Genomic DNA, 20,495 nt, shown 5'->3' on the forward strand with positions numbered 1-20,495 from the left:
TACGGCTCAATAGCCTCGCCGACAAGTTAAATGCATAATCTATAGGCTAATTTTAAGTCCCTCATTACCCCAATCAATCAGATTATATTTCTTTAAACTTGCCTGCTGGCAGTAGGTTTATGGATTGAATAATCAAATGAGATCTTGCTAGCGAAAATAATTAGTTTAACTGTTATACAGAATAAGGATACGGCTCTCTTACCCATTGATTGATGTATGGTGGATCTTTTACTTATCTGCACTGTGGTGTGACGGTTTGTGGTTTTGACTTTCAAGCAGACGGCCCGGGTTCGAATCCCACTTCTCCTAGTCTTTTCCTTCTTTTTGCAATGTAGGAATAATTCAATTTGGTGCACGTTGAGAGCTATATAAAGAATGACATCCTCAATGCATGTAGATTTATAATATTTTAACTTAAAACTAGGCTACTTTTGCGTATAATCATTAATATTATATTCCAAAAAGATTATATTGGAAACGCGGGGTTTCGAACGCCGGTCGCCCGGTTGCCAGGATTGAGAACTAGCCGCTGCGCCACTGTGCCAGACGGGATATATTCATTGTTTATCCATTAATGGACGCGAGACCCGTGTTTAGAATATTTTTCTTTTGAATGAAGTTTTATCTCTTTATTCTCAAATGCATTAATGTGACGTCAACGGCTCATTCAATTTCTCAAATCCGTCAAACAGCGCATCTCATCAGACATTTTAATCCCAGTTACAATATCACACAAAAACCACAATCCACGCATAGACACTTCAATTTTATGCTTGAATGAAACACAATCCGGGCGCTCCGTTAAGCAAATCTACAGCGGAGAATATATGAAACTAATCAGAGCCAAACGGCCGATAGGTTTCATTCATTAAAAATATCCCCGCGGGATTCACATTTGCAATGCGCCGTTATTAAAATAACCACATGCAGCGTGTATCGCGACTCCGAGCGCCGTATATGACGTGCATTATTTTATTTAGGACAAAGTAAATCTATAGGCTCAATATGATTTATTATCAGCATTTAGTTCTATTATTATACATTTCAAAAGCCCCCTCTAGGAAAACGAAGCACAGAAACATAATTCAGAATGGTATAAATGGGATCTCTAGACTGTGAGAATCATTTCAGTAAGCGAGCTGTCATTTATTTGCGGGGGCGTGGCCATGGTTCATCCGGCTAACTGAAGTTAACCCTGCTCTCGACCAGGCTCAAACTTTTTTATCTGTTACCATGGTGATTTGGACAATCGAGCGTCGGGGAATGGAAAGGTCCGGCTTAAGTCAGGCTAGACTGGAAATTATCCGGCTAACTCAGTTATCCAGGTACGGGGAACGGGGCCCAGGGTAGGAGAGACTAACACTAGGCTTACCTGGGTGTATACCAGGGGCACGCTAATCATGTCGTAATGGAACAGCATGCCGCAGTTCCCCCTGAACACATTCAGCTCCTGTCAACAATAACAAATAATAATCAAGCTTAACACTTTCACGGCCAACCACGTATATATACGTGTTTGCTCGCCAACATTTCAGCACCATAAACGTATATATATGTTTTTAGATCGTTTTTTTTCTTTTATTCGATCTTAATATCAATATTACACTCACGGACCTATATGTTATGCGTGAAAGCCATCTAGAGACCCAAAAAGTGCAGTACCGGCCAAAACCTGCTAGGTGGCAGTATCGAGAACGCTTGAAACCCTGTTCCAGACAGTGTGTTACATTTAAACCCCTCCGGGCGCATAATTTGGGTTCAGGCAAGTCTAGCGGTTCACACGATCACTTGGAAACGTGTCCAATGCCCCTCGATGGATAAGTTGTGCCACATTATGTCCGGGACCAGATGGACATTTTGGAATAAGCCCGATCTAAGGTAAGGAACATCTGACGTCAATTCCAGCTTGATCCTGCAATGATTTCATACCCATCAGGCCGATCAGCGTGTGTGGTGTTCAAAACGAAAGCAGTTACTGGCGATCAACCCCCCCCCCCCTTTGATGCATTCATGATAAAACATAATACCTATTATATACATTTGATTAGGGAATAGTAGCGTGTCCAGGCGGAAAACACCAACGACTTTAGTAGAATTCACATAGCGCCCCATTACGCAGCTTTCTGGAATTAGCCGGGATCATTCTGAAACTATACAATATTCACCACGAGATAACGCGCGAATGTATGTGTGTGTGTGTGTGTGTGTGTAGCTGCACCTCTAGCAGCAGTTTGAGGGTGCTGTCATCTTTGATCCTGCCCTCACAGCGGGCCACAGCAGCCAGGTTGGTGAACCACACACAAGGGATCCAGTACTTGTTGTAGGGAGACTGGAGGCCCTCAAACTTCTTACGCTCCTCTCTGGTCATGAATCCTGAACAGATTTAAACTGATTTCAAGCCTAAAGATTTGTTTTGGACCATATCAGTGTGAGGTATATTCACACATATTCTTGAAGAGTTTGATTTATAGAAGGAAAATCCTTTCTTCACCATTTGTAAATTGGAATATAGATCCGTTTTACTTTTTTACTCTAGTGTACAAACATTAGCAATGTAAACAAACATTTTACAGCCACAAAATACTTTCTCTTATACTTGTACTAATTTCATATTTTTTTTGGTGGTGGGACTAGCCACATCGGGCCTTACGGAGAATAATAATAGACCATAGGTCTCTTGGTGATACAACACGTGGAAACATCTGCCCCCCCCCCCCCCCCCTCCTGTCCACACCACTCACCAGCCTCCACCACATGGTCCATGGTGGGGAAGCGCTTGAAGACGGCAGTGCTCACCGAGCGCAGGATAAGCAGGGCAGAGAGGCTGGCGTAGCGCATCATGGTGCGTCTCAGCAGCCGCCCGCGCTCGTCTGCTCCCTGCAGGCCCCCCGACAGCGTGCACATCAGCCGGTCGGGCAACGGGATGCACATGTACTGGCTCCACCAGCGGTTTACCACCAGGGTCACGTAGAAACCTGTTAGAACAACCCCATAGGGAAAATGCAGTGCTTTTACTGGGATTTCATTTCGATCTCGGGAGATTGGAGAGTTTTCTCATTTAGGTATCACTTTGTGCTCGTTGAGAGCTGAATTGTTGCTCTCTAATATTTTTTTTTTAAAAGATTCATATTACCGGGAGCTCAAGGGCTAGGGTGACCAGATCCCAATAAACCAAATGTGGGACAAATGGTATGTTTGTGAGGGACAATGTGGGACAATGTGGGACACCCCCCCCCCCCCCCCCCCCAGTGCAGCCCCCTCCCCTTTTTTTGGTGGACTGTCCCTGTCGCCTCCTTCAAGGCTCATCCACCACTGTCCTCATTAAAATGACCACAAGCCTAATATGTTTAGCCCTTATTCATATTTTCTTTTTTTCCCCTTTTGTCTCTAATGGGTGTTAAGTACTAAAAATAGATAAAATTACCACCCAGACTTACTATCACTTATGATTATAGGTCTGGACCCGCAGTCTTATCACTCACACACACACACACACACACACACACACACACACACACACACACACACACACACACACACACACACACACACACACACACACACACACACACACACACACACACACACACACACACACACACACACACACACACACACACACACACACACACACACACACACACACACACACACACACACACACACACACACACACACAGCTCTCCCCCCTCTCTCTTACTCTGCCCCCCACAGATTCTGGACTAACCCCCTCTGACACACAAAGTAAAGTGTCTGTGTCACACACACAGACACACACTGCCACTTTACTTTACTGCCATTAATTAGTTTATTTATTTAGTGTACATCATATTCGTTTACTGCCATATCCATCATCTCACTGCCACTTTACTGCCATTATTATATTTTACTGCCATTATTTATTATTCATACTTACTATGTACCACTGCTGCTAAAAGTGTTGCACTAAGTTCTCGTTTACCTCTATTTACATTCACTCATACATTCACTTTTTTTTAGCTACTGTCTACATTGTATATAGTCCTGTATACTGTCCATATGTTACTTTATAGTGTACTATGTTACTTTATGTTTATAGTGTACTATATGTTACTTTATGTTTATATTAGATCTTGTTCTTTATATACACCGTGGGAAGGGGGAAATGCAATTTAATTTACCAACTGTCCGTCTGCAACACTACTATCACCAACATCTAAAAAGGGAGATCCCCCCTTGAATGGCCCTTCTAAGGTTTCTCTCCTCCACACTGCCTGTGGAGCTTTTTTCCCTATTGTTAGGTTTTAGTGAGTTTTTCCTTACCTTCGCGTGGGGTATGTCTGGGAGTGCTTGCATTCTTTCATTTATTTGCATTCATCTAAAAATGTTTGGACCTTATGGTGTTCTTGTTCTGTTCTTGACTTATTGTTATGTTTTCTTCTTGACTTGTTTAAAGAAGACCTGTACGGCCCATGGGGACATTAACGTGTGTTGTCGGGCCCTATAAATACATTTGATTTGATTTGATTTGAATGTATCTGTATGTCTTGCACATTACGAGAGGTGACAATAAAGCTGACTTTGACTTTTGACTAACAAAAGTAACTCACCAAAACAACTCAAGTCCAGGGATTCACACTGGCACTACTACAGTGATGAGAGCAGGAACAGTAATGGCACAATAATAAAGTACAGAATACAATTATCTTCCACCTGCACTGATTTGGGGGGGGGGGGGGTGGTTACCGGTTACATGAACGGCTACTCGCATCTTATTTATTGTTATCATTAGTTTTCAATCTAAACCCTTTGGGATTGCTTTCCCCTTTTCAAACTTGGACCAAGCGCTATTCTCTCGTGCTGAGCAGCGGAGATACTGTAACAGCAGCGTGTGGAACTGATCTGATCCGTAGCGCGCGTGTATCCCTTGCCTGGGTTCGTTGCGCCAGGCTCGAACGGATCCTCCGCGCGCAACAGCGTTAGGACTTGTTGTCATGTCGCCAGGATGCCCAGGATGCGGTGTCACTCACGGTCAGATACTAGTAACGTTACCGGGACGCATAGAGGTTCTTCACTTTGGCTGGGGGTGGGGGGGGGGGGTGTTAGCGCGGATGACAACCAATCATGCGGGACATGGTCTCAATTTGCATGACGCGTGAAAAGAGACAGAAATGCTGTGCAATCACGCGCAATGCGTCTGGTCACCCTATCAAGGGCAGGGCAGCACACAGACAATGCTGGACTTACATGGTACTTACATTTAGCCACTAGGGGGAGCCCTCTCACTAGGAGAGCCTTTTCTCCCCACCCCCCAGCAGGGGATAGAGGAAAGAAAATATTTACCTCCGACACCATGGAATTGTCACACTTTGTGAATGTTGTAAATGTTTATTATAGTTCTTTGAATGTAAGTCGAGTAGAGTTAGCAGTGGCTACAACTACAAACATTATTTTATGTGACATGGGTAGAACGGGAGATCATTTTGAATGGAAAGATGACACAAATTAAGGGTATTAAGATGATGTCGCTGAATGTTAATGGAATGAATAATCCAATCAAAAGGAGTAAGGTGATGACGAAACTTAAAAAAGATTCGGATACGAGAATATGTTTTATAGTTCTTTTAAACAGAACCTTAGGAGAGGAGTAACTATATTGATTAAGAATGCAGTGAAGTTTGAATTGATTAAAGAAGTGAGAGATAAAGAGGGGAGATATGTAATGGCCAAGGGGAAAATGGAAGGTCAAATGGTAACATTAATGAATATATATGCACCCCCAGACAGTGAGAAATACCTATTTGAAACAATCTTTGATATTATAGCAATGGAAGGGGAAGGGGTTTTAATCTGTACAGGAGACTTCCAAGTTCCAAGTTCCAAGTTCTTTAATAGTTGTCATACAGAAGTACAGAATACTTTCATACAAAATGCTTCTTACTGTTACGCTCCTGAGACTGTGCTAGACAAGATAGTATCAAATAACATAATAACATAATATAGCATGAATTTAGAAGAAGAAAATGAGGTCACAGTGTTCGGTATAGACATATGTACAATGTTCTGAGTTACCATGTAATATACAATACACAATACTATGCAGTGTACTAATGTACAGTACTATCTAGTGCAAAGCAGAAATGGGATGAGGTACAATTTTAGGTACAATTTACAGTAAGGTGTACGAGTTGTAGTGCAATCCTTCATCCATAAATATAAAGTGTGGGGAGTGGGTGCTACAGTGTGTTTGTTTAAAGTGGGTGTGTGCTATAAAGTGTGTGGAGTGGGTGCTACAGTGTGTTTGTTTAAAGTGAGTGTGTGCGTGTGGATGTGTGTGCTATGTGCGTTTGGTGGTTGTTGTTGTGTAGTGTTCATTCATTGTTCGTTTAGCAGCCTGATGGCCTGGGGATAGAAGCTACTTCTGAGTCTTTCTGTGCTCGCCTTGAGACTCCGGTATCGCTTGCCTGACCGCAGCAGTTCAAAGAGGCAGTTGTTCGGGTGACTGGAGTCTTTAATGATTCTCTTAGCCTTGCCCTTGCAACGCTTGTAGTAAATGTTCTGGAGGGTGGGGAGCCCCCCTCCAATTGTGCGTTCGGCTGCACGTGTCACTCTTTGTAGTCTGCTTCGGTCTTTTGCAGTGCTATTCCCAAACCAGGAGGTGATGTTGCCGGTCAAGATGCTCACTATTGTACATGAGTAGAAGTTCTTAAGGATCTTCTGGCTGACTTGGAACTTCCTTAGGCGCCTGAGGAAGTAGAGGCGTTGTCGTGCCTTCTTCACCACACTGTTAATGTGTGTGGTCCATGTCAAGTCCTCGGATATGTAGGCTCCGAGGTACTTGAAGCTGTTGACTCTCTCAACCGGTGCCCCGTCGATGCTGAGGGGGCTGTAGTCCTTGACCCCCGACCTCCTGAAGTCCACAATCATCTCCTTTGTTTTGCTGACGTTCAGGGAGAGGCTGTTTTCCTGGCACCATCCCGCCAGGACCTTGACCTCTTCCAGGTAGGCCCTCTCGTCGTTGGCAGAGATCAGGCCCACCACCACTGTGTCATCAGCAAATTTGACGATTGTATTGCTACTCCGCTGAGCCACACAGTCGTGTGTGTACAGGGAGTAGAGGAGGGGACTCAGAACACAGCCCTGGGGGGCCCCTATGTTGAGGGTGATGGATGAGGAGGTGCAGTTGCCTGCTCTCACCACCTGGGGTCTGCCAGTCAGGAAGTCCAAGACCCACTGGCAGAGGTCATAGCCCAAGCCCAGGTCCCTGAGCTTGGCTATGAGTATGGAGGGGACTATGGTATTGAATGCCGAGCTGTAGTCGATGAATAGCATTCTCACATAGTTCCCCTGCCTCTTGTCCAGGTGTGATGCTGCTGTGTGCAGCACATGGGATATGGCGTCCTCCGTGGACCTGTTGGGGCGGTATGCAAATTGCAGGGGGTCCATGTTGATGGGGAGGGAGGAGCAGATGTAGCCCTTTACTAGCTTCTCAAAGCACTTCATGGCTATGGAGGTGAGAGCTACAGGGCGGTAGTCGTTGAGGCAAGCAGGCTTGGATTTTTTGGGTACAGGGATAATAGTGGACTTCTTCAGGCAGGTGGGGATGACAGCCTGTTCTAAGGACAGGTTAAATATGTCAGTGAATACTGGGGCCAGTTGGTCGGCACAGACTTTTAGGACGCGGCCGGGGATGCCGTCCGGACCTGCTGCCTTCCTGATATTCACTTTTTTAAAGGTCCGCCTCACCTCATGCTCTGTTACCCTGAACACTGCGCCTCCATCAGCAGCCGACCCCCCCCCCCCCATTGCCGAGGCTTGTGAGCTGGTGTTGTTATTACCAGCATCAAACCTCGCATAGAAGGTATTGAGGTCGTTTGCTAAGGAGATGTCACTGTTCAGTTTGAGGGAGGCGCCTTTGTAGTCTGTCATCGTTTTGAGCCCCTGCCACATAGCTCTAGAGTCAGCTTGTTCAAACTGGAGTTCAATTTTATCCCTGTAGCGCCGTTTGGCCTCTGACACTGTCCTCCTTACGTTGTGTCGCGCCACCTTGTGGTCATTCATGTTGCCTGCCACTAGGCCGTCATTGTATGCTTTGGTGCGCTCTCTCAGAGCTTCACGGACGGATTTGTCTACCCAGGGTTTTTGATTTGGGTAAACTTTCATTTTGGTAGTGGGGATTGTTTCTTTCACCCTAGTACAAACATAGTCCAGCACTGTCTCCGTGTAGGCATTAATGTTATCTGTGTCGCGGAACACAATCCAGTCTGTGTGGTGAAACACTGACCGGATCGTCTCTTCTGACGTCAGATCCCATTTCTGCACCTCTCGCGAGACTACGGGAGTACTTTTAATTCTCTGTTTGTACTTTGGTGAAAGAAAAATTGAACTTCAACGTAGTATTGAACTACGACATGGACACGACAAGCACAAAGAGATGGAGAACACACATTAGCAAATATATGAATATACAAATGACAGAATTAGGAATCACGGATATATGGAGAGAAACACACACACTAGACAGGGAATACACACATTATTCACACCCACACACAACATCTTATAGACACGGATAGACACGGAGGATAGATTACTTCCTCATGACAACAGGGGACAGATACAGAGTAGAAGATTGTAGAATAGGGGTAACAAACATATCAGATCACAGCGCAACATATCTGACAGTGAATCTGAAAAGTAGACAGAGAAACAGTCTGGAGACTGAACGTAGGTCTATTGAATAACAAAGGCTTAGTAGACGAAGTAAAAGAAGACATAATAAGATACAGAGAGGAAAATGATAACGGAGAGGTAGATCCAAACATTCTATGGGATGCAATGAAGGTGGTAATACGAGGAAAATTGATAGCAAAGGCAGCACTACTCAAGAGGGCCAGAATAGAGACATACCAGAACTTAGTAAAGAAACTGAAAGAATTAGAGAGAAAACACCAAAACTCAAAGAACCAAGAGACACGTAGGGAAGTAAAAGACGTTAGAGAAAAGATAAACAAAGAATTACTGACAGAAATTGAGAAAAAGGCTAGATATGTGAAACAGACTATGTTTGACAGACTATGAAGGAGGAATGAGAGCGACCAGACTCTTAGCTAGACGAATCAGAATACAACAGAAACTAAATACAATACACACAATAAAAGACACAAACACAAACAGGTTACTAAGAGAACCAGCTGAAATAGAGAAGACATTTGTAGAATACTATAAGACACTATACACACAACCGAAAGCGGCAGGAGAAGAAGAGATAGAGACATTCTTAGACAAATTTGATTTACCATCAATAGGAAAGGAACGGAACGAAATATTAAATGCAGAGATAACAGAACAGGAAGTGGGAAATGCGATCAGTAAAGCAAAGAACAATAAGTCACCAGGTAGCGACGGATTCCCTTCGGAATTTTACAAAACATTTAGACAGGAACTGAGGCCCATATTAGAGGCAGCATTTAGACACACAATGAAAAAAGGAACAATGCCACCCTCATGGAAAGAAGCCATAATTACTACGATTCCAAAGGAAGGGAAGGATAAGGAACTATGTAGTAGTTTCAGACCAGTGTCCATACTTAATGTAGATTACAAGATGTATACATCGATAATATCCAAAAGATTTGAGACATTTATGCCAGATATTATAGACGAAGACCAGACCGGATTCATTAAAGGAAGAAAACAGAGGACAACATAAGAAAGACAGTGCAGATAGTAGAGGAGATACAAAAAGAAGGAGGAAGTGCAGTACTAGTTAGCCTGGATGCAGAAAAAGCATTCGACAGTGTAAGCTGGATATTCCTATATAAAGTATTAGAGAAATTTGGACTAGACAAAAACGTGATCAAAACAATTAGGGCATTATATCAAGAACCAATGGCAAGGATTAAAGTAAATGGCAACCTGACGGACCGGATCAAACTAGAGAGGGCTACAAGACAGGGTTGTTGTCTTTCGACGACGCTCTTCGATATATTCATCGAACCACTGGCTCAACTAATTAGACAGACCGAGGACATCAAAGGGGTGGAGATAAGGGGAACAGAACATAAATTAGGACTGTTCGCAGATGATGTGATATATGAGACAACCAGACACAAGCTTCCCGACACTGATGGATTTACTGACAGAATATGGATATTACTCAGGGTATAGACTTAACGTAACGAAGACACAGACCTTAACATTGAACTACACCCCAACGACAGAGATCAAAGAAAAATACAAGATTAAATGGGATATGGACAGGATCAGATACCTAGGAGTGAAGATTACAAGAGGGGTGGAGGGACTATATGATGCAAACTATACACAGATTAATCAGAAAAGCAAAAGAAACCTAGAAAGATGGACAGTAATGCCTCTAGACTTTACCAAGGTTACTATACCTATTTCAGGCTCTACCTATATTAATACCACAAAGCCAGTTCAGGGAATGGAATAAACAGATATCAAGATTCATATGGGGGGGGGGAAGGCCAAGGATCAGTGACTCTACAATTACCAAAGGAGGAATGGCAATACCCAGTTTAGAAGATTACTACTACACAGCTGATAATAGTAGCATGTTGGTGCAACGAGAATTATGAAGCCAAATGGAAAGACATAGAAACAAAAAATGAGGGACTCAAAGTGCAGGCACTAATAGGAGACAGGGAGCTATACAGAAGAAAGGAACTACTAAGGGGGCTTTCTCACTGCCAGTCAGGGTCGAATCAGCTCCGCTCCGTCCTCGCTCCGTCCTTGGGTGCGAACTCCCCCCCTCCCTCTCCCCCCTCTGGTTTGTGTACACACTGCAGTCTTGGTGCGCTCCGGGTTTTGTTTACGGTTTGCGTTTTGAGCGTGTAAGCTTGCCGTAGGTGATGATGTTACGCTCGAACTTCAACACAGGAAGAGTTTAACACACGGTGGTGGAAACTGGATGTTGATATAAAGAAACGAATAACCAATAAATATGAAGTTATATTTGAACCTCTGTTGTCAAGCCTTGTCAATATAACCCACCCCCTTTTCTCACGAATGGAACTGGTGTCGTGGAGTCCGCTTTGAGCGCTTTCCATGCTTAGCGGCTAACGCTAAGCCTATTTATTACTAGTTAGCAGCTAACATTGCTCGCGTCAATTATATTGCATGTCATTGATCTACCGGTCAATCACCGCCGACTGGTTGGGCACCACTGGTCTATAGAAAATAAATGCATTCGAACAAGAAACCAATGTATAGACATAGCAATGGCAAAAAAATTGCCAGGCCTAATGCGAGCCAGGGAAGTCTTGTGCTTGTAACATGGCTTCATGTTTTCATCCACTGAGCCATGATGCTCAACATGCTTGTTTGGTTGAGGTCTGAAATCGCCAAATTGCCCATACATATCGTTTTGTGGGTATTGTCCAGTTGTTGCTGTATGTTTTTATCTGCCCAAAATTCAAGCAAGCATGAAAGCATTACAGTAACGACGTTGTGTGTGTCAGCAAGTTGATACAGAAGCCTCTTCTGTGTTTTGGTACAAGCTTGTACACCACGCCCCCCGCTCCCACTGGCGCGCACCCGGAACCACCTATTTCAGCGGTCCAGGTTTGGAGCGAATCAGTGTCCCCGGGGACGGGGGGGGGAGCGTTCTCAGTAGGACGACCACACCCTATTTGGGTGCGATCGGGCTGTGATTCGACCCCGAATGGTTAGTGAGAAAGCCCCCCAATAGACCCAATTACCAAATTCACTATAAATATATGGAACAAGATAGTAAAGAAATACAAGCTAGAAAAAGAAACCAAGATACTGAGATGGATAACGCACAACAACAAATTTAAACCAGGGATAGAAGATCATGGGTTCAAAAGATGGGAGAGGGGGGGCATAACAGCAATATGTACAATGATAGAAGGAGGGGAGATCCAGACTCTACAAAAATTGAAAGAAAGATTCGGACTAGAGAATAGAGACCACTTTAGATATTTACAGATTAGAGACTACTAAAACAAGGAAATAAAACTAGACAAAGACAAAGATCAGAATGGGATAATTAGGATAATGGTAAAAGCATACGAAGGAAGGAAGGGGGGGGGGGATATCAGCACTATATCAGGCAATAATGGACAGCAAGGACATCACAACCATATATATAAAGGAAAAGTGGGAGAAGGAATTAGAAACGGAGATAACAGAAGAATGGTATAACATATCGCTGCTGGCGGAACAAAACCTCGTAACTCCTTTTTTATTTATTTTTATCAACTCAGTAGATCATCCTCCATGTGTGTGTGGTTTTACAAAGTCTACACAATGGGAACGCATTAAACCAATCATCTGTCTAAACCTTGTAACTCTATTTGCCCTCAAATCTGTGTTCATTTTTTTCATCTGCTGAAAAGTTGGGTTTTTGGAGTTACAAGGTTTTGTTCCGCCAGCAGCGATATGTAAGATACAACACACAACCACAGGGTCAAGGATATGGAGGGAGTTTGGGTGGGAAAACATAATTCGATTCTTTATAACACCAGAAATACAGGGCAACTATACACCAACACAGAAACCATGCTGGAGAAAATGTGGACAGGAAATAGCAAACCACACACACATATTCTGGGGATGTCAGATAATAAAGAACTATTGGGAAGAGATAGGAGCAGTGGAGGCTGCTGACCACATTTTTAGGTGAAGCACAAATTATTATATTATATTATATATTAAATTATATTTTTTAAACATCCCCAACGCTGCAACACCCCCATTCCTCCTTCCTCATTCGCTTCCATTCATTTTGGGGACCATGTTTAAATATCATACTTGTCATACTGAAGTATAAACAAACTATACTGCTGTGACGATTTCAATAACACAGACCATTCTGAGTCAATGGTATGCAAAACTGTACATTGGAATATCTAACATGTATTTACCACCTTCCTCTGCACGAGGCCACAGATGGGTTTTATGTAACACAAGGACAATGAATGAATGAGAGAGAGAGACCACGGCGGGTTTATATTCACAACAGAACTGAATGAGAGAGAGAGACAGAGAGACCACGGCGGGTTTTTATTAACACAACAGAACTGAATGAGAGAGAGAGAGAGTGTGTGTGTGTGTGTGTGTAATAACAAGCATACTATAATCACAGGTGTATTATGGTGCAGGGTCCATGTGTGTGGCTTGTGTCCAATAACAATAGTCCATGTATCTTTTGTGTGTGCGTGTGTTTAAGACTGTGGTCTTTGATAATGAGAATGTTATAGTTCTTCTTTCTACACATGAATGAATGAATGATGAATGAAAACTTTATTTAACAGATTGCAGAATGGGTACAATACAGTACGGCTCAATACACACAATTGTTAAGGGGATTCAGACCAGAGAAAGACTTTCGTCTTGTTTACATCAATTCAGTGCCACATACACACAGTCCTCATATCCCTCCTAGTCCTAGTTACACACAGTCATCATTATCCCTCCCATACAATACGCACAACACAACAGACTATAACTCGTCTTGCTCAATACTTGTTTATGAGTTTTAAGAGACAGCACTGTAATCTCTCTCAACCAAAGCTCTACTAGTTAACAAAGATCTCCACCTTGCTATCTGAAACACTGACACCATTATCAACCTAATAATATCAACCTGATAATATTGAAACATTATCAATATAACGTTAGCTACCAACTTTAGCAGGGCTCCTAATAACACAAGATACATTTCACTATGAATTGAAAATGGGGGACCCTGATGTAAACAAGACGAAAGTCTTTATCTGGTCTGCATCTCCTTAACAATTATGTGTATTGAGCCGTACTGTATATTGTACCCATTCTGCAATCTGTTAAATAAAGTTTTCATTCATTCATGCCTTTTGAAAAGTGACATGGTCGATGTAGGAGTTATGATGCGGTTTCAATTCGGTTACAGTAACGTTACACAAACTGACATTTTAAAGCCAAGAAGACACTTACCCATAAAGACGGTATCTCGATCGATCTCATCTATCGTTGAATAGTGCAGCTTCTCCATGTGACGAGTCCGACTCGAGCCGCGTGCATTAATCCCATGGGAAATGTAAACAATAGTGCATCGCGAGCCAGCTTGTTGCATCAAATTGATGTTTGGCTTTTGTCTCCCAAGTGAAGTTAGAACTACTACACTTCGGCTGGTCCAAGCTAAGCACTGCAGGCTTTCGTTTTACAACAACTGAGATAAAAAAATATATATATATATATCATCAAACAGCAGTCATTTGTGATCTAATCGATCCTTCATTTGCGTGAGGATGCTGTCGAAATCCACTATTCTGTTGATGCGTGACACACGTTCCATTTTCGGGACTCCCGACAGGTGGTCACTCAGACAGTCACCCAAGCGATTCACCCAAATAAAGTTTTCATTCATTTGCTGTCTCGTTATAACACAAACAGCTCACCATGAACCATGACAAGCTTAATTACGTTAGTTAGCATCCAAGCTAGCGTGATAACATTAGTAGTTATTATCATCCAAGCTAGAAACTGCTAGGCTGCCTGCTTATACCTGCAATAATGTTGTCATCCTCCTGGACAGATAGACTTGTTAAATCATAATATCCACAGGTGTGTTGTGCTGGTCCTCAGTAAATGTCCCGCCGCGAAAAATAAGTTGCTATTAAAGTGCTAAATGTTTCGAACGTGGCTGCTCTCAGTGCTCTGTTAATAAAAATTTCAATCAATCAATCAATCCCGCGAGGGGAGAAACAGCTGTGTAGCTGCTGTGAGGGAAAATTATTTATGTATGATATCTTATTTATAAATGTACAAAATTCACAATTAGATATATTTCATCTCGGAGCATAAACTGACTGTCTGTCCGTCCAAAGGTTCGCTTATGCAAACAAGCCATTGTTTGCACAAGCTGACTGGCCCCAAATCGTACAAGCTAACTGCCCCCAACTACTACCGCCCCCCCCCCCCCCCCCCCACCTTCGTGTAATTTCTATAAACCCTGTCTGCCCCTCAGAATCATACCACTATGATCACTGCCCTTGTCATCATGACCTCAAGATGACATGACACTTGTACCCCCCCTGTATCGGCCCTGTGTAAACATTACACCACTGCTTTCCTCGGATGGGACTTCTTTAACGTGCATGTATTGGATTGGATGACACCGCTGTCATCTATGTGATTGGATCAAACAATATCATATCATCCTTGCCCACTTTTACCCTATATAAACTGTGTTAAAATGTTCATTCAAGTGTGCAACTCGGGGTAGGGCATTTTGTGTGCTCTGCCTTGACTTGTCACCATTTTGTATTCTGCAGAATATGATAATAAATCACTTTTGACTGTGAAGACTCTGTATCCAAAGCTATATTTATTTCATGCATTACCAAGGGTTTGAGACGACTTTCAATTTCCACAACACTGCAGAGCTGCAGACGTAGGAGCCATACTCTGATTGGATTTGCAAGGCTGCCAATCATTCAACCTCCGTGTATTGGATGTCAAGGGCTGTCAATCATTAAATCCTCCATTCAATGGCAAGAGTTTAACTTCACAGACCGTGCTTAGATGACATTAATAGCCTATTTTGATTGGCTGTTATTTATTATTTATTTAACAATGGGTCAACCTGTGAAGATATTCTGCACGTATAATTACTGCAGGCAATACTGAAGTGCAGGCCTGCTCAGAGCTGTCAATTTTGGCCATTTTTGAAGAAAAAAAAATTCACTGACATTTTTTTACAGAGGAAAACATTTATAATAAAAAAATAATAATAATAAAAAAAAAAATATATATATATATAGGTATATGTAAATTAATAATAATTATGAATTATGAGTGAATTTGTATTTCACGTGTTGTCATAGAGAAACCTCCACTGGATAGGAGAGATAATAAATGAAATAGTAGGATATGAAATACCCCAGACAGGCCAAGTATTGTATTTAGGGAACTTAACTGCAGGAAGGAATTCAGGGGGAAGACAAATACTTGATTAAGATATTACTAGTAGCAGCCAAGAAAGCATTGACGGAAATGTGGTATAGAGTAGAAGCACCGAAGAGGGAACAATGGACAGAGATAGTGGGTGGGATACAGGAAATGGAGAGAATCACACATAGGCTGAGGCTACAAGACGAGAAGTTTTAGTCAAAATGGGAGAAGTGGGAAGAGTATAGGAAGAAAAGAAACGACATCACAGGAGAGTGAAAAGGAGACAAGAAGAGAAATAGAAATCGAAATGAAAATAAACTAAGAAGGTACCAAAGAACCCATATCACTTTATTCTTTTATCTCTTTTCTTTGTTTTAGTTTTTTTGTTTTCCCTTTTCCCTTTAGTTAATTTATTTTAGGTCAACTCTTCATTTGATTTTGATATTATTTTCTACTATCAGCTATATCTTTTAGTTCTTATCTGGCGAATTGTATTGTACTGTCTTTTATCATTTTGACCGCCAATTGTATTTTTGTATGTGGATGTTTGTTTGTAAATCAAGAAACTGTAAATAAAGATTTAAGTAAAAAAATAAAAATAATTGTTGCTCTCAAAGGTCCCTTAGGAACAACAAAGATCCTCTTTCGAGACCATTTGGAAATCGGAGAAGTCATTGGACCTCATTCACTAACATTCTCATAGGTTTCCTCGTAAATAACCCCGTAAGAAGTTCGTAAGAGGAAACCTATGATAGTCCTCCTCCGGATTCAGTTGAATCAATTATTGCAACTGAATGAAGAACAACACATTCTTAAACTGAAAGTGCGTTCTCGTACACCTGAATTTGCATACAGAAACGCCCCACCAGCTCCTTATAAGGCATGAAGGACCGTGTGGAAACAGATACAACAGCTCCTTATACCGGAAGCGAGAGGCTCAGCTTTGCACCTGGGTTGTGCTGACCCCCATATTCAACAGGTAGCGCAGAAGCGATTTGCTACTGATCAAAATTAGATTAGATTCAAATGTATTGTCATTATACAGCACAAGTACAATACAATGTACATAACGCGTGAGTTTAGTTCTTATTTATTTATTCACTGTCATTTGCAGTGTTTGTAGGGCTTTTATTTATTTTCAGACATCACGATCATAACTAAATGTAAAACGTAATATTTTTTTTTATCCACTTTTTCTCCTTATTTTTCTCCCATCCCAATTTCGTGTATCCAATTCTCCCCTCCCCCATCTTGAACGTTGCTCGACTATGCCCCCCACTGGTCGGTTGTAGAGAGGATAGAAGCCTTGCATCACGTGTTCCCTCCGGCACATGAGGAGGCAGCCTGTCACATCTTTTCGCCTGCCAGCGCGGACTCTCATTGGCGAGGTGTAACGCATAGGAGGCTCACACTACCCTCGCCACTTCCTGTCTCTGCTGCGCAGGCGTCTCCCAACCGACCTGTAGGGGTCGCTGTCCACAACGTCCAATCCCCACCCATCGATTTCCACCCGCTGACTCTGCCAAATGAGCCAGTACGACGGCCAGCCCAAGCCAAAGGCAATGCAGAGACTGGGATTCGATACCGGAGTCTCTTGCATTGGTGACGAGCGCAATCTCCGCTACGCCACCCAGCAGCCGTGTAAAACGTTAAAACAAATTTGATGCACTTTTTCTCCTATTTTTCTCCCATCCCAATTTCGTGATTCCAATTCTTCCCTCCCCTGTCTTGAACGTTGCTAGACTATGCCTCCCACTGGTCGGCTGTAGTGAGGATAGAAGCCTTGCATCACGTGTCCCCTCCGGTACACGAGGAGGCAGCCTGTCGCATCTTTTCACCAGACAGCTCGAACTCTCAGTGGCGAGGAGTAACGCGTGGGAGGCTCACGCTGCCCCCGATACTTCCTGTTTCTGCTGTACAGGTGTCACCCAACCGACCTGTAGGAGTCACTGTCCACAACGTCCAATCCCCACCCACCGGCTTTCCCACCCTCTAACACTGCCAATTGTGTTAGTATGACGGCCGGCCAAGCCGGTAGCAACGCCGAGAGCTGGGCTCGATACCAGCATCTCCTGCGTTAGTGCCCACTGCGCCACTCAGCCGCACCTGTAAAACGTAATTTTTAATGATACAAATAGTCTGGATTTATTATTATTATTATAATTATTTAATTCCGAGGATGTCTGTAGAATCGACGTGAACGCAATCACCAATGATTTCTCCAAAATGAAGCTCTTAAGAACATGGGCGCACACCAGTCTGTCCGAATTACGACTGGCTTTCCGCGCTCGTAAATCCTGCTCTTAGCTACGAGCGAATCCCCAAGAAGGAACCGTTCCAGAATGCCAAAATCGGCCTGAAAAGCCGAGTTACAATGAAATTTGCTTGTAACTTTTCTCATAAGTCGTGAATGAGGACCATTGAACTCTCAATATTATCTCATATAAAGCTCATAACATTCTATGAGACATAAAACAATCATGGTGATGTTTCTTTTGAGATAGAAAAGCAACATCCAAGATGGGATCTCACTTCTAACTCAGTTACTTTTTCTTATATTTCTCAAACTAGGATCCTTGTTGCTCCTAGTTCAAGTTCAAGTTTCTTTAATAGTTGTCATAGTAAAATACTAGGGATGTCCGATATTATCGGCCGACCGATATTATCGGCCGATATCGGCAGTAAAATGTGATATCGGAAAATATCGGTATCGGTTTAAAAACAAAAAAAAACAATAACAATATTTGTTATATATATATATCCAGTGAAATTATTAGTTACCTGAAATTATTCAGTTTTTTGGACGGGGAAACCCTGCATATATCGGTATCGGTTGATATCGGTTGATATCGGTATCGGAAATTAAGAGTTGGACAATATCGGAATATCGGTATCGGTAAAAAAGCCAATATCGAGCATCCCTATAAAATACAGAATATTTTTCCATGAAAGGCTTTTTTCTGTATGGGCTCCTGAGAGTGTGCTAGATAAAATAGATAAAACTTATAAAATAGACAAAGTCAAGAGACCTTTAGGAGCAATAATTCATATATCAATGAGTATACAAAGTGACACCTAAATGAAAAAAAACTCCTATTCCACCAGAGATTAAAACAAGATAGCAGTATAAGCACCACATGTTCCTATATGGGACATACTGGTTGATAAGGTCCAGAGGATAGAGCAACATTTCAGTAAGGCTTACTGGTGTGCTGCACAGACCTTTCCAGGGGTAGATACAAAAAACAACTAAAAAGAACACTAAAATGCTAGGAGTATACTACCGCAGGGGCATGGCCTGTGGGAGAGGGGGCCCGGGGGACAGGCATGGTCTTTACTTTGCTCAAGGGACCCAGATTCTTTTCCGATTTAAAAATTCAAATATTCAAAGCAAGTGTCCCTCTGGCGTGACTTTTTGGGCAATTTACATATTGAAATAAAAAATAAAATTAGGGCACCCCCTTCAGCCAGGGAATTATCAAACAGAAAAGGGCACTTGGGGAACTAATAAAAAGGGCAAAAAGTTGCCCCCTGCACCTCCCGTGTGCATATGGCCCCTGGTCAACCCCTCGTCCTCTCTGTAAGCACATGCCGTTAGTGGTCTGAGCTTAGACCCTATACTCTCATGCCTTCCATCTGTGTATAATTCATTTAGAATGTAGCACACATTCTCAATGAAACTGTTAGCTTACCTAATACAAAGGACATGGGGATGAGACTGGCGTAGTGGTTGCAGTAAATTGCAAGTTTTTCAAAATATCTCTTCTGCTCATCATAGAGAACAAATCTAAAAGGAGAGAGGATCATTGTGTAGAAGAAGCCATCAGTTCACATGGGAGTTCAATTCAGAATGATGAATCAGTCAAATTGATTAAAGGAACACACCAACATTATGGGAAATACGCTTAGTCTTCTCCAGAGCCAGACGTTTCCAATAGTGTTGGCGTCACGTGTTCCTTTAAGTTGTCAATATTACCTGTATGTGACACTGATGGCGGTATACATAGCAAAGAAAGCCAGGAACTCTTTATATAGGACCTTGTAGATGCTTCCTCTCCAGGCCAAAAGTAGTTTAGAGAAGCCACAAAAGCGGGCATTAGCAACTCTGGCGGTGTAGGTGACAGTCATTGGTGACAAGATAGATCAGGACTTCAAAGAGTAGGGTTTTCTAAAAGGAGAAAGGAAATGATGCCGTTCTGAAATGTTTTCACCATAAAGAAACGTAAGCCAATTATATATTAATGCTCACCGAAAGAAGTACAGCCATTTCTCCCAATTTTTACCACATTTAGCCATAGTCTACTTGCTTTTATATACAAAAAAAATCTATCTAGCTACTACTTCAGTTTTGAAAGAAAACATTTCCCTTACCTCCAGTTGAGCTTTTCTCTTGATGTTTAGAAATGCTCGCAGGTGCCGCTTTGTCCGAAAAGGTATGTGTGTAATTGGTGCCACCAAACGAGTGAATTCATTGCAGCACCAACTGTATATTTTAAAGACATTCGCCCAGTGTTTTTTTTACACTGTTTTAAAGAACTCGTGCCCCGATATCCATTGGCGTCAGCCTTGTAAACGGAGACGTTGCATGCAGG

General features: G+C 42.5%; 1 protein-coding gene across 1 annotated transcript in view; it reads right to left on the reverse strand.

Annotated features, from left to right (window-relative positions):
* The window catches only part of best2 (bestrophin 2), a gene marked incomplete at its 3' end in the record, with an annotated part of 29,035 nt that extends 9,001 nt beyond the window's left edge, over nucleotides 1-20,034 (reverse strand). The window contains exons 1-5 of the mRNA XM_084318377.1: nucleotides 19,880-20,034; nucleotides 19,596-19,690; nucleotides 2,742-2,975; nucleotides 2,219-2,373; nucleotides 1,373-1,450 (exon numbers count right to left, since the gene is read on the reverse strand). Coding sequence (XP_084174503.1) covers nucleotides 1,373-1,450; nucleotides 2,219-2,373; nucleotides 2,742-2,975; nucleotides 19,596-19,690; nucleotides 19,880-20,031 — 714 coding nt within the window. The 5' untranslated portion in view covers nucleotides 20,032-20,034. The remainder of the gene's footprint in view (nucleotides 1-1,372; nucleotides 1,451-2,218; nucleotides 2,374-2,741; nucleotides 2,976-19,595; nucleotides 19,691-19,879) is intronic.
* Nucleotides 20,035-20,495: the final 461 nt, after the last annotated feature.

This window comes from Notolepis coatsorum (assembly GCF_963971535.1).
Source record: "Notolepis coatsorum genome assembly, chromosome: 7".
In the NCBI taxonomy this organism is placed as follows: Eukaryota; Metazoa; Chordata; class Actinopteri; order Aulopiformes; family Paralepididae; genus Notolepis; species Notolepis coatsorum.